This window comes from Muscardinus avellanarius (genome assembly GCF_963383645.1).
Source record: "Muscardinus avellanarius genome assembly, chromosome: X".
NCBI classification, from domain to species: domain Eukaryota; kingdom Metazoa; phylum Chordata; class Mammalia; order Rodentia; family Gliridae; genus Muscardinus; species Muscardinus avellanarius.
Window position 1 is genome coordinate 117,847,654 of NC_137792.1, and position 21,754 is coordinate 117,869,407.

At 34.2% G+C, this 21,754-nt stretch overlaps 1 protein-coding gene across 1 annotated transcript in view; it reads right to left on the reverse strand.

Annotated features, from left to right (window-relative positions):
* Positions 1-21,754, reverse strand: part of HDX (highly divergent homeobox) — a gene marked incomplete at its 3' end in the record, with an annotated part of 111,514 nt that overhangs the window by 50,198 nt on the left and 39,562 nt on the right. The window contains exon 4 of the mRNA XM_080718344.1: positions 18,521-18,574. Within this exon, the coding sequence (XP_080574470.1) occupies positions 18,521-18,574 (54 nt within the window). The remainder of the gene's footprint in view (positions 1-18,520; positions 18,575-21,754) is intronic.

The window sequence follows — 21,754 nt, forward strand, 5'->3', positions numbered from 1 at the left end:
AATAAAGAATAAAAAGAATGGGCAGGGGGTGTAGCTCAGAGGTCATTGGAAGTAGTTTCTGGGTTACCATTACAACAAAAATAAACATTACACTTAACACAAATGCAAATATCCCAACTTTTAAAAGTATACTTTAAAGTGGGCAGTGACTTGCTCAGACATTTTTCCAAAGATACACAAATGGTTAGCAAGTGCACAAATGATGCTCGATGTTTTTCTCATTAGGGAAAATAAACCACAATAAGACATGATTTCACACCTACTGAGATGTCTATAATCAAAACTGGAAATTAGCAAAAGTTGATGAGGATGTGGAGAAATTGGATTCTGCCTACACACTGGTAGAAATGTAAATAGTGCAACCTTTGTGGAAATTAGTTTGGAGTTTCCAAACCAGAATGGCACGTAAATGAAATCATACAGCTTGTAGCCTGTAGAACTGGGTTCTTATATTAGAATTATGTATTTATGATTCATTAATACACTTGCATGCATGTTTGCATCACTTGATAGCTTAATCCTTGTTATCAGTGAATAGTATTCCATTATATGGATGTGCCACAATTTGTTCATCTAGTCCTCTACTGAAGAACATCTTGGTTGTTTCCACTTTTTGATAATTATAAATAAAGATGCTATTAGTATTTGTAGGAAGGGTTTCAATATAAATACATTTTCAAGTCTGTTAAGTAAATACCTAAGAATACGATCGCTGGGTCATATGATAATACTGTATTCAATCTTGTAAGAAACTGCCAGCCATCATCTTTTAAAGTGGCTGTAACATTTTGCATTCTCACTAACACTAACTGTGAATTACTACTGCACCTCATCAGTGTTCTCAGTGTTTTAGATTTAACCATTCTAATGGGCATATAGCACTTTATAACATATAAAGCTAGAAGGCACATGGAGTTTTCATACTAAGGACACTATAACATTACCTTCGTATGAAGCTTTCTTTTTCAGAGTAATCTTAAAAAATAGTACTTTTATTTTTAAGCTTAAAATGCATTTATGATGCAATTTATACTTGCAGAGGAATTATTTTTAAAAGTCCAGAGCTATTTGTTCCATTAAGACTTGGGAAATTGGTCACAGTAACATATTCACTTTTATCAATCATCTTAGACTATTGTACATACTAGTAGCATATAGAAAATGCAAGATTCGAGCCAGGCATGGTGGAACACACCTATAATCACAGGATTTTGGAGGCTGAGGCAGAAGAGATCATAGGTTTATATCAAGACCCAGAAGTTTAGATCCTGTTTCAAAATAATAATTAAAAAAAGGCTCGGATATAGCTTGGAAGAAGTAGAATGCCCCTGGTTTAATCCCCAGTATAAAATTAAGAGAGAGAGAGAGAGAGAGAGAGAGAGAGAGAGAGAGAGAGAGAGAGAGAGAGAGAGAGAGAGAGAGAGGACTAAAACAGAAATAAAGGAAAGAAAGAAGGGAAAGAAAGGGAGGAAAAGAAAAAAACATGCTAGATTCTAGATTCTGGTCAAACTTTTAGTAACCTTAGTAACTTCGACTTTGAAGCATCCTGTAATACAGTTGTAAAATAAGGGAATTCTAAAATACAGATACATAAAAATAAGAGTGAAATGGAATGTCCTTTGTACTTTATGTGACACTTTAAGAAAGGTCACAGCTGAGGACATAGCTCAGTTGGTAGAATGGTTAACATGCGCAAGGCCCTTGTTTCAATTCTCAATCCTCAGCATGGGCAAGAAAAAAATGAAGAAAGAAAAAAAAAGCTCAAAAACTTTTTTGAAATGAGGTTTTTCTATATTGCCCATGCTGGTCTCAAATTCAGGGGCTCATGCAATCATCCCACTTTAGCTTGGATAGTTCAGGCTTGACCTAGTAGCTTAGACTAAATGCTCTTACCATTCACTGATCATGGCTGAGACTGTCAATTCTTAAAAAAAAATACAATGTATTAGTCAGGCGTGGTGGCGCACGCTTGTAATCCCCACGCTTGGGAGGCAGAGACAGGAAGATCGCGCAGGTTCGAAGCCAGCCGCACATGCTGGCTTAGGAGACCCTGTTTCCAAATAAAAATGTAAAAATAGGTCTGGGAGTGTAGCCCGGAGGTAGAAGGGCTTCCAGGAACTCCAGTACCACCAAAAACAACAACAACAACAACAACAACAACAACAACAACAACAAAAATACAATGTATTATAACATTATCATTCAGGAGCTATATCACTACAAGAACATCAAGGTCCACATCTCTACTTCATATTTTACAAATTACAAGGAATCAGTACCTAAAAGAAATTTTGAGGTTTTTTTATTGAGATTTTGAGTTTTAAATACAAGAAAATCAATGTAGTGATTCTAGTTTTTACTCATTTAAATATACTGCAATGGAGTGGACACCAAGCACCTTAATACACAAGTTTGAGTTGTTCAATAGCTCAATGTTAAATGATAAAGCAGAGACTTGGTAACCAGCCTAGGCAACATTCTGTTGTAATATACAGCCAGGTACTCAGTCTCCATCAACAGATACACAATGTTATTTAAACCTAGTTCTTAAACTTAATTTAAGCTCCTTTAACCTTAAAACAAAGTATTTGTGTAGGCAAACAGTTCAAAATGTTTATCATGAAAATGTGATTTATGAGACTTTTATAGGAATTTAATATGACACCCAAGCAATTGAAGATGGATGTGTTTTACCAGCTACATAGTTATTAATACTAAGTCAGAAATAAAGCACATTAATTTGGAATGGGAGTGACAGAAGGAAAATGGTGTGCTTCTTTAAAGCACCTCTAAATATACTACAATGGTAATATCATTAACAAATTATAATTCTTAGTTTTTGATTACCCCTTTGAAAAAGAGAGCCTTTATTACTTGACAGTGAATTTTTCTAACCATCTTATTCAGTAAAAAATAAAGAATTGATCATGTTAGCTTCTTAGATTATAAAAATTTATAAATTATAGAAATACTTTTTTGTTTTGTTTTGTTTTGTTTTGGTGGTACCGGGGTCCTGGAAGCCCTTCTGCCTCTGGGCTACACTCCCAGACCTATTTTATATTTATTTATTTGGAAACAGGGTCTCTTAAGCCAGCAAGGCTGACTATGAACCTGCGCGATCCTCCTGTCTCCGCCTCCCAAGCTCAGGGATTACAAGCGTGCGCCACCACGCCCAGCTAGAAATACTTTAAAACATATTATGTTGTTATAATATGTACATCATCGTGATTGCTATATCACTCACCTCCCACTGTTTTCCTGATGACATAACTGCATTATATTTACAGGACATTAAAACAATTGTATGATTAAACAAACTTGGAAAAGTTAGAACAGTTTTTGAAAAATCACCAAATTGTTTTTGTCCAATAATTGATCAAGAAATAAAAAGAGCTAATAGAAGGTTCTAAAACATAAAATACTGTAACATAACAAAGTATTAATTCAATTCAACATGTTTATAGGAAAAGGCTCCAAATTTTATTAAGTATCAGAGGTGACAGGAGAGGCTTGCTGTGGAGACAGGATATACAAACAAAAAATGGATGCTAAATGAAACTAGATGCAACATATGACAAAAACAGTAAATGTTATGGAGTTTCAGAAAGGTAGAGTGCAATGGCAATATTTTGAGCCCAAAGATAATAAGAAAGGAAGTGAGAACAGTGAAAGTGTAGGTGAGAAATCTGGAGAATGTGCTAATGACAAAAGGAAGCACAGCCTCCATGACAAAATTCATTTAAACAAGCAAGAGTAGAACCAGGCAATAGCATGCTCTAATGTCAGAAGAAATTGGATTCGATTTCATAAGCACCAGAAAAGAAACAAGAAAAGAAAAACAGAAATTACATAGATACTAAACACAGTACAGAAATGAAACCGAAGCCCCTATACTGCAGATATTACAGTAGAAGGTTTCTATGGATTTCTATTATGAAAGCACATCCTCGTGTAAAAGGATTAAATATGGACAAATAATTCATATATAAGAAATATTTAACCCTCACGGATTTCCTAAGAGTAAATGCTAAAGGAATTGCATATTACTTTGCCAAAATTGCAAAGGCAAAGTCTTTTGAGTAATGAAATCGTCAACTATCAACATGTACAGTAAATATTCTTTCTCTGCAATGAAGCCTATTTAATACTTCAATCTCCCATCCCTTAGCACTTGTGATCCCTCTTACCCTGTGTTCATTTTCTCTCCGGCACTTATAACTATCTAATACATAATTCATTTGATTATTGTATTTAATTGCTTACTGTTTATTTCCCCTGACTATGAAATGAGTTCCGCAAGGGCAGGGATCTTTGTCTGTGTGCTTCCTAATACATGCCAAGTGCCTAGGGATGAATGTCTGGAACATAGTAGGCACTCCTCATATATATTTTTGAAAGGATAATTGAATGGATGGATATATTTTGAGATTGTCATTAATATGAATTAAAATATTATTCATCTGTTTATAGAAGTGAGGTACAAATGGTACAAATAAGTGAAAAGGAAAAAGCAGGAGTGGTAATGTAAATATTATACTTTTAACTCTGTTACTCTCCAAGTTTCCTTAGTTAAGTACTTTGATTTGAGCAGGAGCTTTAAAATGCTGGGTGAGTGAAGTAGAGAAAATAAAGGGAATTAAGTATTATTTCACGGCAAGGGACACTTATAATATTATTTACCCTCTTATGTAAAATGCATACCATCACTCATTTTCTTTGTATATATGGTTAATTAAATAGCCAGAGAATGAAGATTACATTTATTCCATTGGGTATTCTGATGTAGTCTGATGTTTTCTCAATAAACAAAAAATAGAAATACCATAAAATTCAGCAATCTTCCTACTGGGCATATGCCCAAAGGAAAAAGAAATCAGTATTTTCAAGAGATAGCTACACTCTCATGTTGACTACAGCTCTATTCACAATAGCCAACTTACATAGTAAACCTAGGTGCCCATCAATCCATGAAGAGATAAAGTAAATATGGTAACAATATGATAACATTTTGTTTAGCCATTAAGAGCATGAAATCCTATCATTTGCAGCAGCATAGATAGATGGCCCTGGGTGACATTATGTTAAGTAAAATAAGCTAGTCATAGAAAGATAAATATTGCATTATTCTTACTAATATGTGGAAATTAAAAAAAAGTTGATCTGATAGAAGTAGAGGATAGAACAATGGTTACTAGAAGCTAGGAATAGGAAGGCAAAATAAAGAAATACTGAGAGGTTTATTAACAGTAACAAAATTATATTTAAATGTGAGGAATAATTCCTAGGATTCTCTAATATTTTTCAAAATATTAACAATGGTTAATAATTTACTAAGAGAGAATTTTGAATATTCTCAACACATAAATGACAATGTTTAGGAGGAAAGACCAAAATCATTAGAAATTTTACAGATTTTCAAAATAGAAAATTTTACTCCAGAAATATAAAAATTAAGATGTATCAATTAAAAATAGAAAAACTAATGTAATCTATAAATATCTTTAAACTATAAAATACTATAAATATACTATCTTTACTATTGAATTACAGTAAAATTAATCATATACAAACATAAAATAGTGTAATAAAAAACAATCACATCCTGTACCTCATAATGTGTGATAACAATGCACCAATAAATAAATAAATAGGGTGATTTCGTTCGAAGTACCCCCTCGTGTTACCCTAACATGAGGCTGTAACTGTCTTCTGTATTTCTACCTTTTAATAAACTTCTTTAAATGTTCAAAATAAATATTAAAAAGAGTCAGAAAAACTACTATTCTGTGGTCAGAATTTTAGGCAACATCAAGACTCAATAAATTCTATTGGAGTCTTTACTAGATCCATTCAACGGATGACACCGTCTTTTCATGCTTCTTGATTAATACAAGAAATTAAGCCAAGCGTGGTGGCGCACACTTGTAATCCCAGCATTCGGGAGGCAGAGATGGGATTGCAGTTCGTGGACAGCCTCAGCTAATTAGCAAAGCCCTTCACGACTCAGTGAGATCCTGTTTCAAAAAATAAAAGACTAAAAAACAGGGCTGGGGATGTACCTTGGAGGTACAATGCCCCTGGCTTCCATCCCCAGTACCGAAAAAAAAAAAAAAAAAAAAAGAAAAGAAGCAAAAGAAAAATCCTACATTTATTGTGTATCGATGGCTAAAGCTATTTCATAAGTTGCAAACAGTCTTCATCTTTCTGAAGCTCAGTTTGGAGACTCCACAAACCACATTTCTACTTTTACTAACTGCATTTGCATGATAGTCTTCCAAAGGTAAATCATAGGGAGGACTGGAAGGCTGGAAGGTGGAAAAGACAGTTGTTTCTTTCTGTTTGGCATCTACTTCTCATCATTTTTTTCTCAAGGGATTGCCATTTATCTGGACACTCGTCATTGGTAATGCTACAAATGGGTTCCTGTTTTTCAACAACCCCAGAACCAGCTTACTTCTGGTCCCAAAGTTACCAGCATTATCTGGTAGTAGATCCAAAGTTATGAGTTCGCTATATCCCATTCTATAAGTTTGAAGGTTCTGAAAATACAAATTTCTTCTTTTTATATCCCTAAGCAACAGCTTTCTGAATTTGTATTTTTTCTGCTACTGTTTATTTTCTTTGCTAAAACCTGTCTAAACAATTTATTATAGTAAATTATCTCTAGTGCCTTTTCTGTTTTCCTACATGGACCCTTACTATTATGGACCATCATTTTAACTGTCAATCAATTTCACAAAGATGATCTTTCAACATGATCAATAAGGATAGTAACATTTATGTAAATAGAATGTTAAGTACAGCGTTCATAATGAAGTCATGATATATAATGGTGAGAAAGAATAAAGCAGTCACTGATGACCCAAACAGATATGATGTTCATGGCTTATTACAAGCTTGCCTGACACTCGTAGGCTAGTAATTATTCATATATATATATATATATATATATATATATATATATATATATCCCACAAGAGTAAAAACACACTCTGTGTTCATGAGTTGGAAGAATCAACATTGTTAAAATGTCTATGCTACCTAAAGTGGCATATAGATTCATTGCAGTACCTACCAATGTTCCAAAGATATTCTTAAGAGACCTAGAAAAAATCCTAAAATTTATATAAAATCACAAAAATTTCTGGATAGCCAAAGCTCTGCTGAGCGACAGAAGACTACCTAATTTCAAAGTATATTACAAAGAAAATATCATGATGCTGGCATAAATACAGACACATAGGCCAATTTAAAAGAATAGGATATCTAGAAGTAAGCCCATGCATCTAGAGGCAAGTAATTAAAAAAATGGTGCACTGTAATTGTACCAGAGTTGGATTCATAATGATAGTTTCTTAGTGAGAATAACATTATTTGGTCTGATTCCTCCCCTATATGTCCCTTTCTCCCTTTCACTACTCCCTTGGTGTCTCCCCTCATTTTCATGAGGTCCCTTTTCTTTCTTATTTTATCTCTAGCTTCTGCATATGTGAGAAAATATGTGGCCCTTGTTTTCTGGAGTGTGATTGATTTACTTTGCATGATATTCTCCAGTTCTGTCCATTTTCTTGCAAAATACATGTTTTTATTCTTTGTGACTGAATAAAATTCCATTATGTGTATTATTTCACATTTTATTTTTCAATTCAATTGCTGATGGACACCTAGGTTGCTTCTATCACTTGAACCAACTGATTTCTTGCCAGATGTGCTAAGAACATTTAGTGGAGAAAGGGAAATCTTTTCAATAAATGGTGATGGCAAAATTGGATTCCCATACGAAGAAGGACCCCTATCTGTCACCAGTTACAAAAGTCAATTAGATATAGATTAAATACTTAAATGTGATACCTGTAACTGACTTTACTAGAAGAAAACATAGGGAAATGTTTAACAATATTGGAACGGGCAAGAACATTTGGACAAGACTCCAAAAACACAGGAAGCAAAAGTAAAAAATGATTAAATGGTATTCCATCAAACTAAACGTTTCTTCACAGGAAAGGAAATAACTTTTCTCATGAATTTTCCCAGTAGATTTCAGAGACAACCTACAGAAGTGAACATGATATTTGTAACTATCTATCTGACAAGAAGTTATTGTCCAGAACATATAAGAAACTTGAAATTCTCAATAGAAAACATCTAATTTAAAATGTATAATATTCCTAACCAAATATTTTCAAAAGAAAATACACAAATTAATGGCAGAAATATAAAAAATGTTTGGTATATTTAGTTATTAGAAAAATATAATTAAAAACTGCAATGAGATATTGCCTCACCCCATTGAATGATTATCATCAAACAGCCTGAAATATCAGGGTCTGGTGAGAATGTAGAGAAAAGAGAAACTTTGTACACTGTTGATGAGAATTGAAATTGATAGTCATTGTGCAAAACTATAAATAGAGCTACCGTGTGATCCAGTAAACCCATTTCTGACTATGTATCATAATAAAATCAAATATGTCAAAGAGATATCTACACTCCCTGCTCATTTGCAGCACCATTCCAATAGCAAGGAAACGGAAACAACCTAAATGTTAATCAGTAATTGAATAGATAAAGAAAATGTAGTTCATATATACAATGGAATACATTTCAGTGCAAAAAGAATGAAATCCTGTAATTTGTGCCTACAAAGATGAAACTGGAGATCATTATTTTAACTGAAATAAGCCAGACAAAGGAAAACAAATACTACCTGATCTTACTTATATATGAAATATAAAACAATTGTTTTCTTAATAGTTGAAAATTGTATGGTAGTTACCACATGCTAGGGAGTATAAGGGGGAAGGTGAGATGGGGCACAGTTGCTCATTGGATATTAGGTTACAATTAGATAGAAGGAAGAAGTTATAGTACCAATGGTGATTACAGATGACAAAAATGAACTTTATATTCATTATTAGAATATAAAGTTCCATTCTAATAAGGAAGCTCAAAAAAAGTATATGGAAAGCACTTTGAAATTTCTTAACCATAATTAAATGATAAATATTTGAGGAAATACATATGTTTAATTTATTTAAACATAATAAAATATTTACATGTATTAAAATATGCTGCTGCTCTACACTCATGAACACTTTTTTATATACTAATTACAGTACATTTAATTTAAATATAAATAAAACCATATTACTCTGAGACTCTGTAAAACAGGCTACTTCTTAATTTTTTTCTAATCACTGATGAAGCTAAGATTGCAATGCTACCCACAAAATGCCCGGTGATTAAATAAGAAATAAACTCCAACTTCATGGTACCCTCCTCCAAATAACCCAAACAATACCCAAATCCTCTAAAATGTTATTTCTACCATCCTCTTACAGCGAAATGTCATGGTTTTCCATAATTGTTCTTTTCTGTTGCTATGATAGGTGATTAAGTTGAACTTGCTTAACCAATCTTGGGTGTTCTTGGTAGGATTCAGCTGAGGGATGTTGACATTAGTAAGATTTATTTTTTGGGATGTAGATGTGGAGGAATTTTTCGGGTTAGTGATTCTATTTTATTGTGTAGCTAAAGTGTGCTTTTAGAAGAACCTAGAAACTGAGCCACACACTCATTTGTCATAATTGCCATGTATATTTAATTATATGATTATTTCATTACTAATTATCTTCCTATTAGATCTAGATCATTAATTCCATGAAAGTAGGTAATATATCTGGTTTTTCTAATTATGCATCCATAAGATCAAGGACAATGCCTGGTACATTGAGTCCCAGTGTAGTACAACAGAAACACAATATAAAATATATACATAGATTAATTTTTCTGGTAGCAAACTTAAAAAGTAAAAAAAACTATAGATAAAATTAATTTAATAATATATATTTTAAATTTGCCCACATTTTTATTTTATCATACAATTAACATTCAAATTAATAATAAATCCCTTTCAGATGTCAGTATGATTACAGAATAGGAAGTCCCTTCTCTTATTTCCCCATGTAAACAGATTTAACAATGATACAAGTAAAAAATATATATCCTTATGAGAGGCCTAAAATTCAGTTAAAAATTTACAGTGCTGCCGGGCATGGTGGTGCACGCTTGTAATCCCAGCATTCGGGAGGCTGAGACCGGAGGATCGAGGTTCGCGGACAGCCTCAGCTACTTAGTGAGGCCCTCTGCAACTCAGTGAGACCCGGTTTCAAAATAAAGAATAAAAAATAGGACAGGAGGTATAGCTCGGATGGCGAATGTCCCTGGGTTCCATCCCCAGCCCCCCCCCACACAAAAAAATTTACAATGCTCCCAGAGAACAAAACCACTACCAGCTACACCAAACTGGATAAGAAGAACAATTACATTTTTGCCTGCATTGACCCCTCCCTCAAATTCACACAGCTCTGTGTCAAAATAAATTGTGATTGTTCCTTGGCAGAGGGCAAACATCTAATGTCCTTGACCTTTCAGTACACACCAATGGGTCAGATTCTATTTTGTCTCAAAGAAAAGGCTAAAAGAACTAACAGAACTCAGATTCCTGAGACAGATAGAGAGGGAACAGGCATTTTCCCAAAGCTAGTACAGCTCTTCAAGGTTTAGAGAAGGTGTAGAATTGAGGTCTCTGTTGTAAAATTGAGAGGAGCGGAGCTTGGCTCCATTGTTCCTGTCATGTTAGTGTGCTTCCTGATGAGCCGAATTAAGCTCTGCCTCAATAGAACATTAAAAAAAAAAGAGATAGTCTCTATATTTGGGGCAACTGTGCCCAGTAAGGCTATGCAAGGTTTAGAGAAAGTACAGAATTAACTCCCTTCTCTGATTGGGAGGGAGAAGTGGGCATTCTAAATATCCAGGTCTTTCAACATACTATCTAAGTTCTAGTCTGTATCTTGTCTAAAATGAGATATTGATGAAACTGAAAGTCAAACAGAAGATGAAGAAAGAGATTATGAGCCTCTGAAGGAAAAATAAAACAGTACTAGATAAATGGGGCACTTAGGAAAACAAACCATCTGTCCCTAGCCAGAGTGAAAAGTGAAGGATTTCCTCATTCAAAATAAGTGAGTAAAGGGGAGAAAGGGCCTTTTTAAAACAAAGAGCAGACACTAAGTGAATGTTATAAGGAATATTAAGAAACAGGAAGGAAAATGCAATAAAATTGATAAAAAATAAATCTCTACTAACTAACCCTAAAGATATTGATACCTATGGAATTGTCTAACAAAATCTGAAATATTTTAAAGAAGCTCAGTAAGTTACAGAGGAACACAGAAATACTATTAAAATAAACCATGAAAAATGATGCATGAGCGAAAGGAGGATAGTAATAATGAGATAGAAATGACAAGAAAGAACCAAGTTGAAATTATATAGCTAAATAATATAATAATAGAACTAAAATGAACCACAGCATTTTGGCGGTACACTTGATCAAGCAGAAGAATCAGCGAACTCAAAGACATGTCACTTATAATTGTGAGGTCAGAGGATCAAAAAAAAGTAATAATGGCAAAGAGTGAAGAATGCGAAGAGAAGTATGGCATACCATCCAGTGAACCAAAATACATATGGTAAGAGTCTCAAAAGAGGAAGAGTGAGATAAGACAAATATTACCCAAATAAAGATGTAAACTACCAGCCAGGCATGGTGGTGCATGCCTGCAATTCCAGCACTTGGGAAGCTGAGCCAGGAGGATCACAGGTTTGTGGCCAGCCTCAGCTACCTATTGAGGGCCTTCGCAACTTAGTGAGGCCTTGTTTCAAAATAGAGAATAAAAACAAGGACTGGGGGTGTAGCTTGGAGTTAAAAATGCACCTTAGTTAAATCTCCAGTACTGCAATAAATAAGTAAGTAAATAAACTCCTGAAGTCTAAGGAGACAGATGAACATTCAAATTAATAAAGCTCAAGAAATACTAAATAGGATGAACCCTAAGAAGTCAATACCAAGAGACATTAAAATTAACTTCCTAAAAGTCAAGGATAAAGACAATTTTGAAAGCAGCAGTAGAAAATCCATGTGCCATATACAAGAGAGCTCCTATAGATAATCAGTACATTCCACACCATAAACTTTGAAGACCAAAATGGAATGGGATGATCTATTTGAAGTGCTAAAATTTAAGTGAAATGTTAACCTTGAATACCCAGAAAATGTCTTTTTTAAAGAAGAACAAATAAGTTCTTTCCAATATAAATAAGAACTGAGAAAGTTCATAACCATTAGCTCCGCTTTAGAAGAAATAATGAAAAGTGTCCTTCAATTTAAAATTGATAGGCATTAAACAACAAATGAAAACATATGAAAACATAAAACCTATTGGTAAAGTTATATATCTAGGCAAATGTAGATACCGTAATAATTTAGCTCTCATATAAAAGTTCAAAGTATTGTAAATAACTACAAACAATTCATTAATATATACACAAAATATAAAAAGGTATAAAGCATAATATTGATAAGATAAAGAGGGAAGGTATAAGTGTAAATTTTTTGCACATTATTAAAGTTGAGTTGCTATCAGCTTCAAATTAACTATTAAAATTGTAAGATGTGATCTGGGTGTGGTGGTGCACGCTTTGTAATCCCCGCGCTTGGGAGACAGAGACAGGAGGATTGCGCAGGGTTGAAGCCAGCCGCACTGGCTTAAGAGACCCTATTTCCAAATAAAAATAGGTCTGGGAGTGTAGCCCGGAGGTAGAAGGGTTTACAGGAACCCCAGTACCATCAAAAGAAAGAATGAAAAAAAATTATAAGATGTAAGCTGGGTGTGGTGGCACACACCTGTAATCTCAGTACTTGGGAGGCTAAGACAGAAGGATCACAGGTTTAAGGCCAGCCTTAGAAATTTAAGGAGATCCTCAGAAACTTTGTGAGACTGTTTCAAAACAAACAATAAAATAGGGCTAAATGTATGGCTCAGATGTTTCATGCTCCTGTGTTTAAATCCCTGTACACACACACACACACACACACACACACACACACACACACACACATTTTGTGAAATCTTATGGTAACCATAAAAAATACCTATGGATACACAAAGAAAAAATAAAAAAGAATGAAGACATAACACAATAAGAATGTAATGAATCTCAAGAGAAGGCAAAGAAAACAGGGATGAATGAAGTACAAAACAGAAAATAGTGGAACATATGACATTAGTAAGCTCTCACCTATTAATTACTTTAGACATAAATGGATTACACTGTCCAATGAAAAGTTTAAGTGTCCCTGGGCGTGGTGGCACGTGCCTGTAAACCCAGTACTTTGGAGGATGAGACAGGAGAATCACAGGTTAGAAGCCAGCCTCAGCAACTTAGCAAGGCTTCCAGTAACTTATCAAGACCCTGTTTACAAAACAAAACAAAATGTGTCTGGGGGTAGAGCTTGGAGGTAGAATGCCCCTGAATTCAATCCCAAGCACCAGATACACACACACACACACACACACACACACACACACACACACACACACCCTCACAGAGTCTAAGGGTACCTGAATGGATTAAAAACATGACTATATCTACAGGGCGACTCACTTTAGCATCAAAGACACATGAACTGAAGGTAAATAGATGGAAAATTATATTCCATGCAAATTAGAATATTAAGATATAGATAAGCCAGGCTTGGTGGCACACTTTTGTAATCTGAGCATTTGGGAGGCTGACAGAAGGATCGCAGTTGGCAGCCAGCCTTAGCTACTTAATGACACCCTTTGCAACTCAGTGAGACTCTGATTCAAAATAAAGAATAAAAAATAGGGCTGGGGTATAGCTTGGAGGTAGAATGCCCCTGAGTTCTATCCCCAGTACCACAAAAATGATTATATATATAATATTCTAAGATATATATATATATATATACACACACACACACACACACACACACACACACACACACACATTTTGTGAAATCTTATGGTAACCACAAAAAATACCTATGGATACACAAAGAAAAAAAAAAGAATGAAGACATAACACAATAAGAATGTAATGAATCTCAAGAGAAGGCAAAGAAAACAGGGATGAATGAAGTACAAAAAATTGTACATATTATAAAACCAAATATGAAATAAAAACTGTATAAATACATAAGATATAATGATAAAAAAGACACTTTACCATTAAAGAGTTAACAATTAGGCCTCTTTGTCGAAGATCAATTAACTTTTTTTCCATTGGTCTGTATCCCTGTTGTTATGCAATATCATGCTGTATTAGTTACTTATTGTAACTAAAGCTCTGTAGTATAATTTGAAGTTAGGAATTGCGATGCCTCCTTATTGCTGAGAATTACTTTAGGTATTTTGGGTCTTTTGTTTCTTCATATGAAATTTATGACTGATTTTTTCTAGATCTATGAAGTATGACGTTGATGTTTTGATAGGAATTGCATTGATTCTATAGATCACTTTTGGTAGAATGGCCAGATCTTTCTATCTTCCAAGGTCTTCTTCAATTTATTTAATGTTTAATATTTTTCACTGTAGATATTTTTTACTTCTTTGGTTAGGTTTATTCCTAGGTATTTTATTGGTTTTGAGGTTATTGTAAATGACATTGTTTTCTGTATTTCTTTCTCCATGGATTCATGGTTGACAAATAGGAAAGCTACTAATTTTTACAGGTTTATATCGTATCCTACTACTTTGCAGAATTAATCAGCTCTAGTAGTCTTTTGGTTGAGTTTTGTAGTTCTTCTAGATATAGGATCATGCCATCTGCAAAGATAATTTTGATTCTTCTTTTCCTATTTGAATTTCTTTGATATTCTTCATTATGTTAAGTGAAATTAGCCAAACACAGAAAGTGAAGGGTCATAGGTTTTCTCTAATATGTGCAGAATAGGGAGTAATTTTAATACAAGAGGGATTCCAGATAATGGAGGAAAAACCTCAGTGGCGCCAGGGAGAAGATCTACGGGTAGAGGAGGAGCAAGACTGAGGTTTATTAATGGAAATACTACCATCAACTGTGTGTATACATGTGAATATACTCTATATTGGGAGATAGGGAATTGAGAGGCCAGCAGGGGGCCCACCAAGTGCTGTGTGCATATATGTCATTGTCAACGTGATTTACACTATGATGTGACTCTATAATGCAACAATAAAAGCACAAAAAGATAACAATTATATATGTATGTAAAAATCACATTAAAATTTAAAATATATGCAATTTTCATTTTTAAAACAAAAATATAACATTGAGAATGTAGAATGTTCTATAGGTGTACTGAACAATATTGTATCTATAATTAACAATATTTGATTGTTTAACTTTTAAGACAGTAGATATTGTGTTAAGCATTCTTACCATAATTTATAAAAATATTAACATATTTATTTATTTATTTATTTATTTATTTATTTATTGGTGGTACTGGGGTTCCTGGAAGCCCTTCTACCTCCGGGCTACACTCCCAGACCCATTTTTTTATATTTCTTTTATTTGGAAACAGGGACTCTTAAGCGCTGGCCCCGAACCAGCATGATCCTCCTGTCTCCGCCTCCCAAGTGCGGGATTACAAGCCTGCGCCACCACACCCGGCATTAACATATTTTATATCATCCTGTTTAGCATACGATCTTTGAAATCCTGTGTGCAACATACACTTACAGCACAGGTTGTTTTGGGCTTTAAATTTTCATCCCACACAATACATCTAAATTTAAATTCTCTAAGATTTACCGCATAAAAAGCATATTCAAATACCTAGATTTTCCAATGGTTAAATTGAGTATTTGTTTTTCAAGCCTTCTTGAGGTATAATTACCATACAACATATTGAACCCACTATTTTTACTCCAAATCGACTGAAAATACTCTTATTATATTTGTTTAAATTTTATTAATCTCTCCTCAAGTTTACACATTCTGTCCTCTTTTATTTCCAGTCTAACTTTGAGCCATATAGAAAGTTTTTTTATATTAGCTGTTTGTCAGTTCTAAATTTGTAATTGGTCCTTTTCGATAATTTCTGCTTTTGTGATGTTTTCTATTTTTCTATGTTTCACATAATTTGTAATTGCTTGTTGAAATATTTTTGCAATTGATGATCTAAAATATGTCAGACCATTACCTTATTTGATTCAACTCAGGGTTTGTGTCAGTTGATTTGCTTTTATCATTCATGCTATTATTTTCCTATTTTTGTATGATATATGATTTTCAGTTATTTTCTAGACATTTTGGTCATTACCTTAGGGAAATTTTTAGTCTTATTTAACCCTTTTATTTTAGCAGGACATCACCCCATAATGTTTTGCACACAGGTCCTGGGCTACTTTTATGGATTATGGTTTCAATTATATTTAAATTTTCCAAATCTCTGCAGTATTATTTAATACCATATATGTATCTGATGTTGTTGTCTCTTCCATTGATCTTGCTATAGTGCCACCTAATGCAACAGAAGGGCCTTAAACTTTGCACTTGAAATGAGACTCTCCTGCTCTTGCTACTCAACAAACCATTGTCCCAAAGTCAGAAAATGGATTCATCATTTTTTAGGGTTGCATAGAGCACTTCTAGGGCTTGGCTGGTTTTTGTTGTGGCTTTCTTTACCCATCTTGCTGGCACTGACCAGCCACCACATTTCCACTTTGTGAAGGAAAAAAATTATCTAGCTTCTAGGGACAAAGAGGAGCCCATATCAGTTTGCTCTTTGTTGCTGCAGCCCCCTTGGCATTGAGCCTGATGTGTCCTCCAGGTGAGGCACGAGAAGTCTAGGCCATTGGGAAGAAAAGTACTTTCCCTGCCTACTCGATAAGATGGGGACTTTAAACTGTTCTCCCTTGCCAAAATTACCAGTCTTACTTCATATTGTTTATGGAACTCCTGCTCCATCTTGAGGAAGAATGAACTTAACTAAGATAGTTTCTGCTGATTGGTAGTCATGAGTTGCCTTGCTTAGATAGTTGATCTGCTATCAACTGGGAGGACAAAATAACATGATTATTTCAAATCTGGGAGTCCCTAACCAGTCTCCTTTTTCTTTCCACCTTTCAGAGTTCTCTATTTTTGGTCTCTTGTATTATTTCTAGAGTTATCCAGTTCTACTTTGGGGACAAGAGAAGAGGGAGAGGAATATAAACAATATTGTTAAATATAAAAGTCCTCGCTACAAATTTATCTCAATTCCATCCATCATATGGTAACCAGAATTATCTTTTAAAAATCCTATATGTCTCTTTTATAGCTAAACCCTTTTAATAGTTTCCTATCTATGTACCAGTTACATCAAAATATCTGGTGAAGGCCGGGCATGGTGGCACATGCTTGTAATCCCTGAGTTTGGGAGGCTGAGACAGGAGGATTGCACGGGTTCATCTAATAAGAGAGGCTTTCAGCAACTGAGACCCTGTTTCCAAATAAAATATATATTAAAAAAAGGTCTGGGAGTATAGCCCAGAGGTAGAAAGCCTCTGGGTTTCACCCCTAGTACCACCAAAAAAAAAAAAAAAAAAAAAAAAAAATATATATATATATATATATATATATATATATATATATATATATATGTGTGTGTGTGTGTGTGTGTGTGTGTGTGTGTGTGTGTGTGTATCTGGCAAAGCCAGGCATGGTTGTGCATACTTGTAGTCCCAGTATTTGGAAGGCTAAGGCATGAAGATCACAGGTTCAAGGACAGCCTCAGCAACTTGTGTGAGGCACCCTACAACTTACTGAGACGCTGTTTCAAAACAAAGACTAAAATATACTGGGAGTGTAGCTCGGAAGCTGAAAGACCCTGGGTTCAATCTCCATCATCACTTACACACACAAAAAAATTCCCAAGATATTTGTTAAAATGTATATCTATGAGTCCTAAGCAGACTAACTGAATTAGATTCTTTAAAAAAACAGAATTTTACTGAAGTTCTGTTATATGCACATTATAAACAGTAGAACAGTTGCAGCAGAATGCCAAAGAAAAAAAATAAGACTGTTAAAATATCACCTAGCACTTTTTTGCTGTACTGGGGATGGAACCCAGGGGCATTCTACATCTGAGTTTCACCCCTAGCCCTAATTTTTCATTCTTTATTTTGAAACAAAGTCTCACCAAATTACAAAGGGCCTCACTAAGTAGTAGCTGAGGCTGTTCTCAAACCACGATCCTCCTATTTTAGCCTCCCAAATGCTGGTATTACAAGTGTGCACCACCACGTCCAGCTTACTTATCACTTCTAAATACTAAATTGCACTAAAACTGGTATGGTAAATTATTTAATATTGATTTATATGTTCTGTATTAATCATGATTCAATTATATAATCAAATTAACTGGACTAATTAAATGTGAGATTCGTTTTGAATGTTTTTAAATACAGAAAAATGTAAATAGATTATTTAGTGTTCATTACTATATTTAAGGTTATCCTTGTAGGATACATAAATATGAACTCAAAATATGTCCTTTGGGACAATTCAGTCTTGCCAAGGTTTTCTGCCAATTTTAGAAAAATCATGACAATTTCCTCAATGGCATTTCTACTAAAAGCATGAAAGGAAATCCATATGTTGTTTTAAATAAAAGATTACTTACTGCTCTTTTTCTAGAACACCCTGTAATCCAAGGCACAGTAAGGTTTCCTGAAATCTGTGAAAACAACAAATGGAATCTCAGTAACATATATACTGACACTACTTGGCATGTTGATCAACACCGAAAACTTCATACATACAGTCAAGATGAATCTGCATTAAGAGCATATTTCTCAAGTAGACAATGTCATTTTTTTATTTAACTCAGATTTAAAGGGCCTTGATTTATGGAAAAAATGTATAAATGTTGCAACATTCTAAAAATTCTATAAAAGTTCTAGAATATTGTGGAACTCTAGAATTGTTGGTACTCTGTTGGGAATTTAGAAAACTACAGACAATACAATTATTAAAATAAAAATGCAATGCTCAGTAGAATAAGTGAAACTGTTGCAACACTATAAAGTTGTAGAATTCTTCTGGAACATTCTGTAATTTTTTTAAATCAGGCATCATCAAAGAGATCTTTTGAATGAAAGGTGTATGCTATAAAACTAAACACTTTACCTGTATTAACTTTGCAAAATCTACACTGGCTAATATGATTATTACTTTATGTGCTTTCTTAATACAAACCTTAGGTGTATAATGTGAATGAATATTGTTTCTCCATTCTGTGGTCTCATTAGAATCTATTCACATTGCATTCCACCTTTCCTTAGGAAGTGGTGAATTGTGAATTTTTGAATTTTTTATTGGTGCATTGTAGTCACACTTCTTAATGGGGCACACGATGGTAGAGGCATACACGCACACATCTCTCATTTAGCCCTTCCCCAATTCCCTTCCTATTCCCTCTCCCCCTCTCTCCTTCCCATGTTTGGCTTCGTAATCGATTGACTTTGATATGTTTGTAAATGTACATTATGTATATTAGGGAATTTACCTAATCTCCTCTCCCATCCACCTCAGTTACATTGCCTTATTTATTCATCTATGAATTGTAGATTATAACAGATCATTGATTTAAGGAAATATTCTTTTGTATGAATAATGCATAATTGCAAATATAAGAAAATGTGAAGCTTTAGGCATTATCATCTATACATCAACTCTCTCTTGATAAAAAATGTGTTCAATAAATTCTGTTATTTTTGAGTTATAGCCAAGCATTTTTTTTTTTTGGCGGGTCTGGGAATGGAACCCAGAGTCATTTGACCTCCCAGCTACATCCCCTGCCCTATTTGTTCTTTATTTTGAAACAGGGTCTCACTAAGTTGTGGAGGGCTTCACTAAGTAGCAGAGGCTGTCCTCGAACCATGATCCTCTGATCTCAGCTTCCCAAATGCTGGGATTACAAGCATGTGCCACCACGCCCGGTTTTAGGGCTTACTTTGAGATTTAACTTTTATCATTTATTTTTCAGTACTGGGAATGGAACCCAGGATAGCCAAGCATTTAATGCTGGTAGTGAAGTTTAGCAATGTTGCAACCTCAAGCAGGTATTGCAGTAAAACACATGCATTGCATATTTGAGCAAGTACTATTTAGTAATTTTTCAGAAATGTTGGAACATTTTGACCTTAATAAATGGAGCAAAATATTATGCTAGCCAAGGATACATTCATTCCAATACTCTATTGTCTACCTATTCACTTACCCCCAAACTGGAAACAATGCTTTTACAAAATTCTATTTAACCATATTATTGTGCCTTTTAAAATAAAATATACCGCCGGGTGTGGTGGCGTACGCTTGTAATCCCCGCACTTGGGAGGCAGAGACAGGAGGATCGCACTGGTTTGGAGCCGGCCTTGCTGGCTTAAGAGACCCTGTTTCCAAATGTAAAATAGGTCTGGGAGTGTAGCCCGGAGGTAGAAGGGCTTCCACGAACCCCAGTACCACCAAAATAAAATAAAATAAGGCAAATAATCAGAAACATCTTATTACCTAAGCATTGCCATGAAAAGAGATTGATGCTACTCCACTGGAATTCTAGGGAGTCTTTACAAAGACCAATGTGGTCTTGTGAACTGTGGCTTGGGATGTCATGGACTTAACCATGCTTTTCCATGGGACACACATGTATTGGATAGTATGCCATACTCTGAACTTGCTCTCTTTTCCCCTCTCAAACACGTATCTCCTGAGAAAATGACAAGTCAAATCACCCTTCATAGCTGGTAGTGTTAGTAATATGTTATTCAATCAAACATCGATGTCTTTGGTAACCTGAATTCAGTGATAGGTATATAGCATTATGCCTACAGGCAAGGAGTAATAAGTTTATGTAAATATTTAAGTATTCAGGTAAATTATCACTATCCTTGGCCACTAAACTTATCATTTTACTTTAAGCTCCAAACATATGCAAGGAATAGGATAAAATGATATAAACTCCAAATAATATTTAAGAATAGTATTTTACTTTTATTTTTACTCAGGGAGAAAAATCTGATTACATCAAAATAACAAATGCTGGGGTCATGGCAAGGAACAAATAACTGATCTTTTTAAATGATGAATTGAGGGTGCTAAAGAGACTTCTGAAAAAAAATTTAAAATGTATATATCCTTTTCTTACTACCAATACTTACATGGGTTTGTAAAGTCAATTGATTGCTAGCATCAATGAGAAATGTAAAACTGCTAAACTAATTCACGTAATATACTCTAGAAAAATAGAGATATCCAATTTGCTTTGGATTATCTGTTCATACAGTCTGGTCCCTTAACAAGGATAATTTCAAAACTGGTTACATGGACCTTCTGGAAAAAAATATGTTGATCCCTGTGAATTCCAAATAAAACAGAACCTCAAAACATTAACTGCTAAAAAGTTAAATGATAGCCAAATATTTTATTTAACTAACCTCTACTATATAAGTCTATTTTCTCCAGTACCTTACATTTCTATCAAAACTTAGGGAGAGTTAGGCAGAGTAGTTTAATTTATATGCTTTTCTGAACTAGAGTACAGATAAATGTACTGGTGTAATATCGATGACACATTTCTCACTTACTCAAAGCTACAAAATATAGTATTCAACTGGAAAGGGCAATATACTTCTTGTTTAAATGATATTTCAATTCTAAAGTACCTTCAACAGCCTGGTTTTGAAAAATGCAAAATGAATCTACAAAGAGACAAGGCTGATTTAACAAATATTTTAGCACTTTCACATAGAAATAAATGCTCAAGGTTTCAAAGTAGAGAATTTAGTATATTATAAACTTATGATAATGATGTTGCCATTGCTTAAAGCATTTTGGGAACTTTTAGAATTGTCAGTTC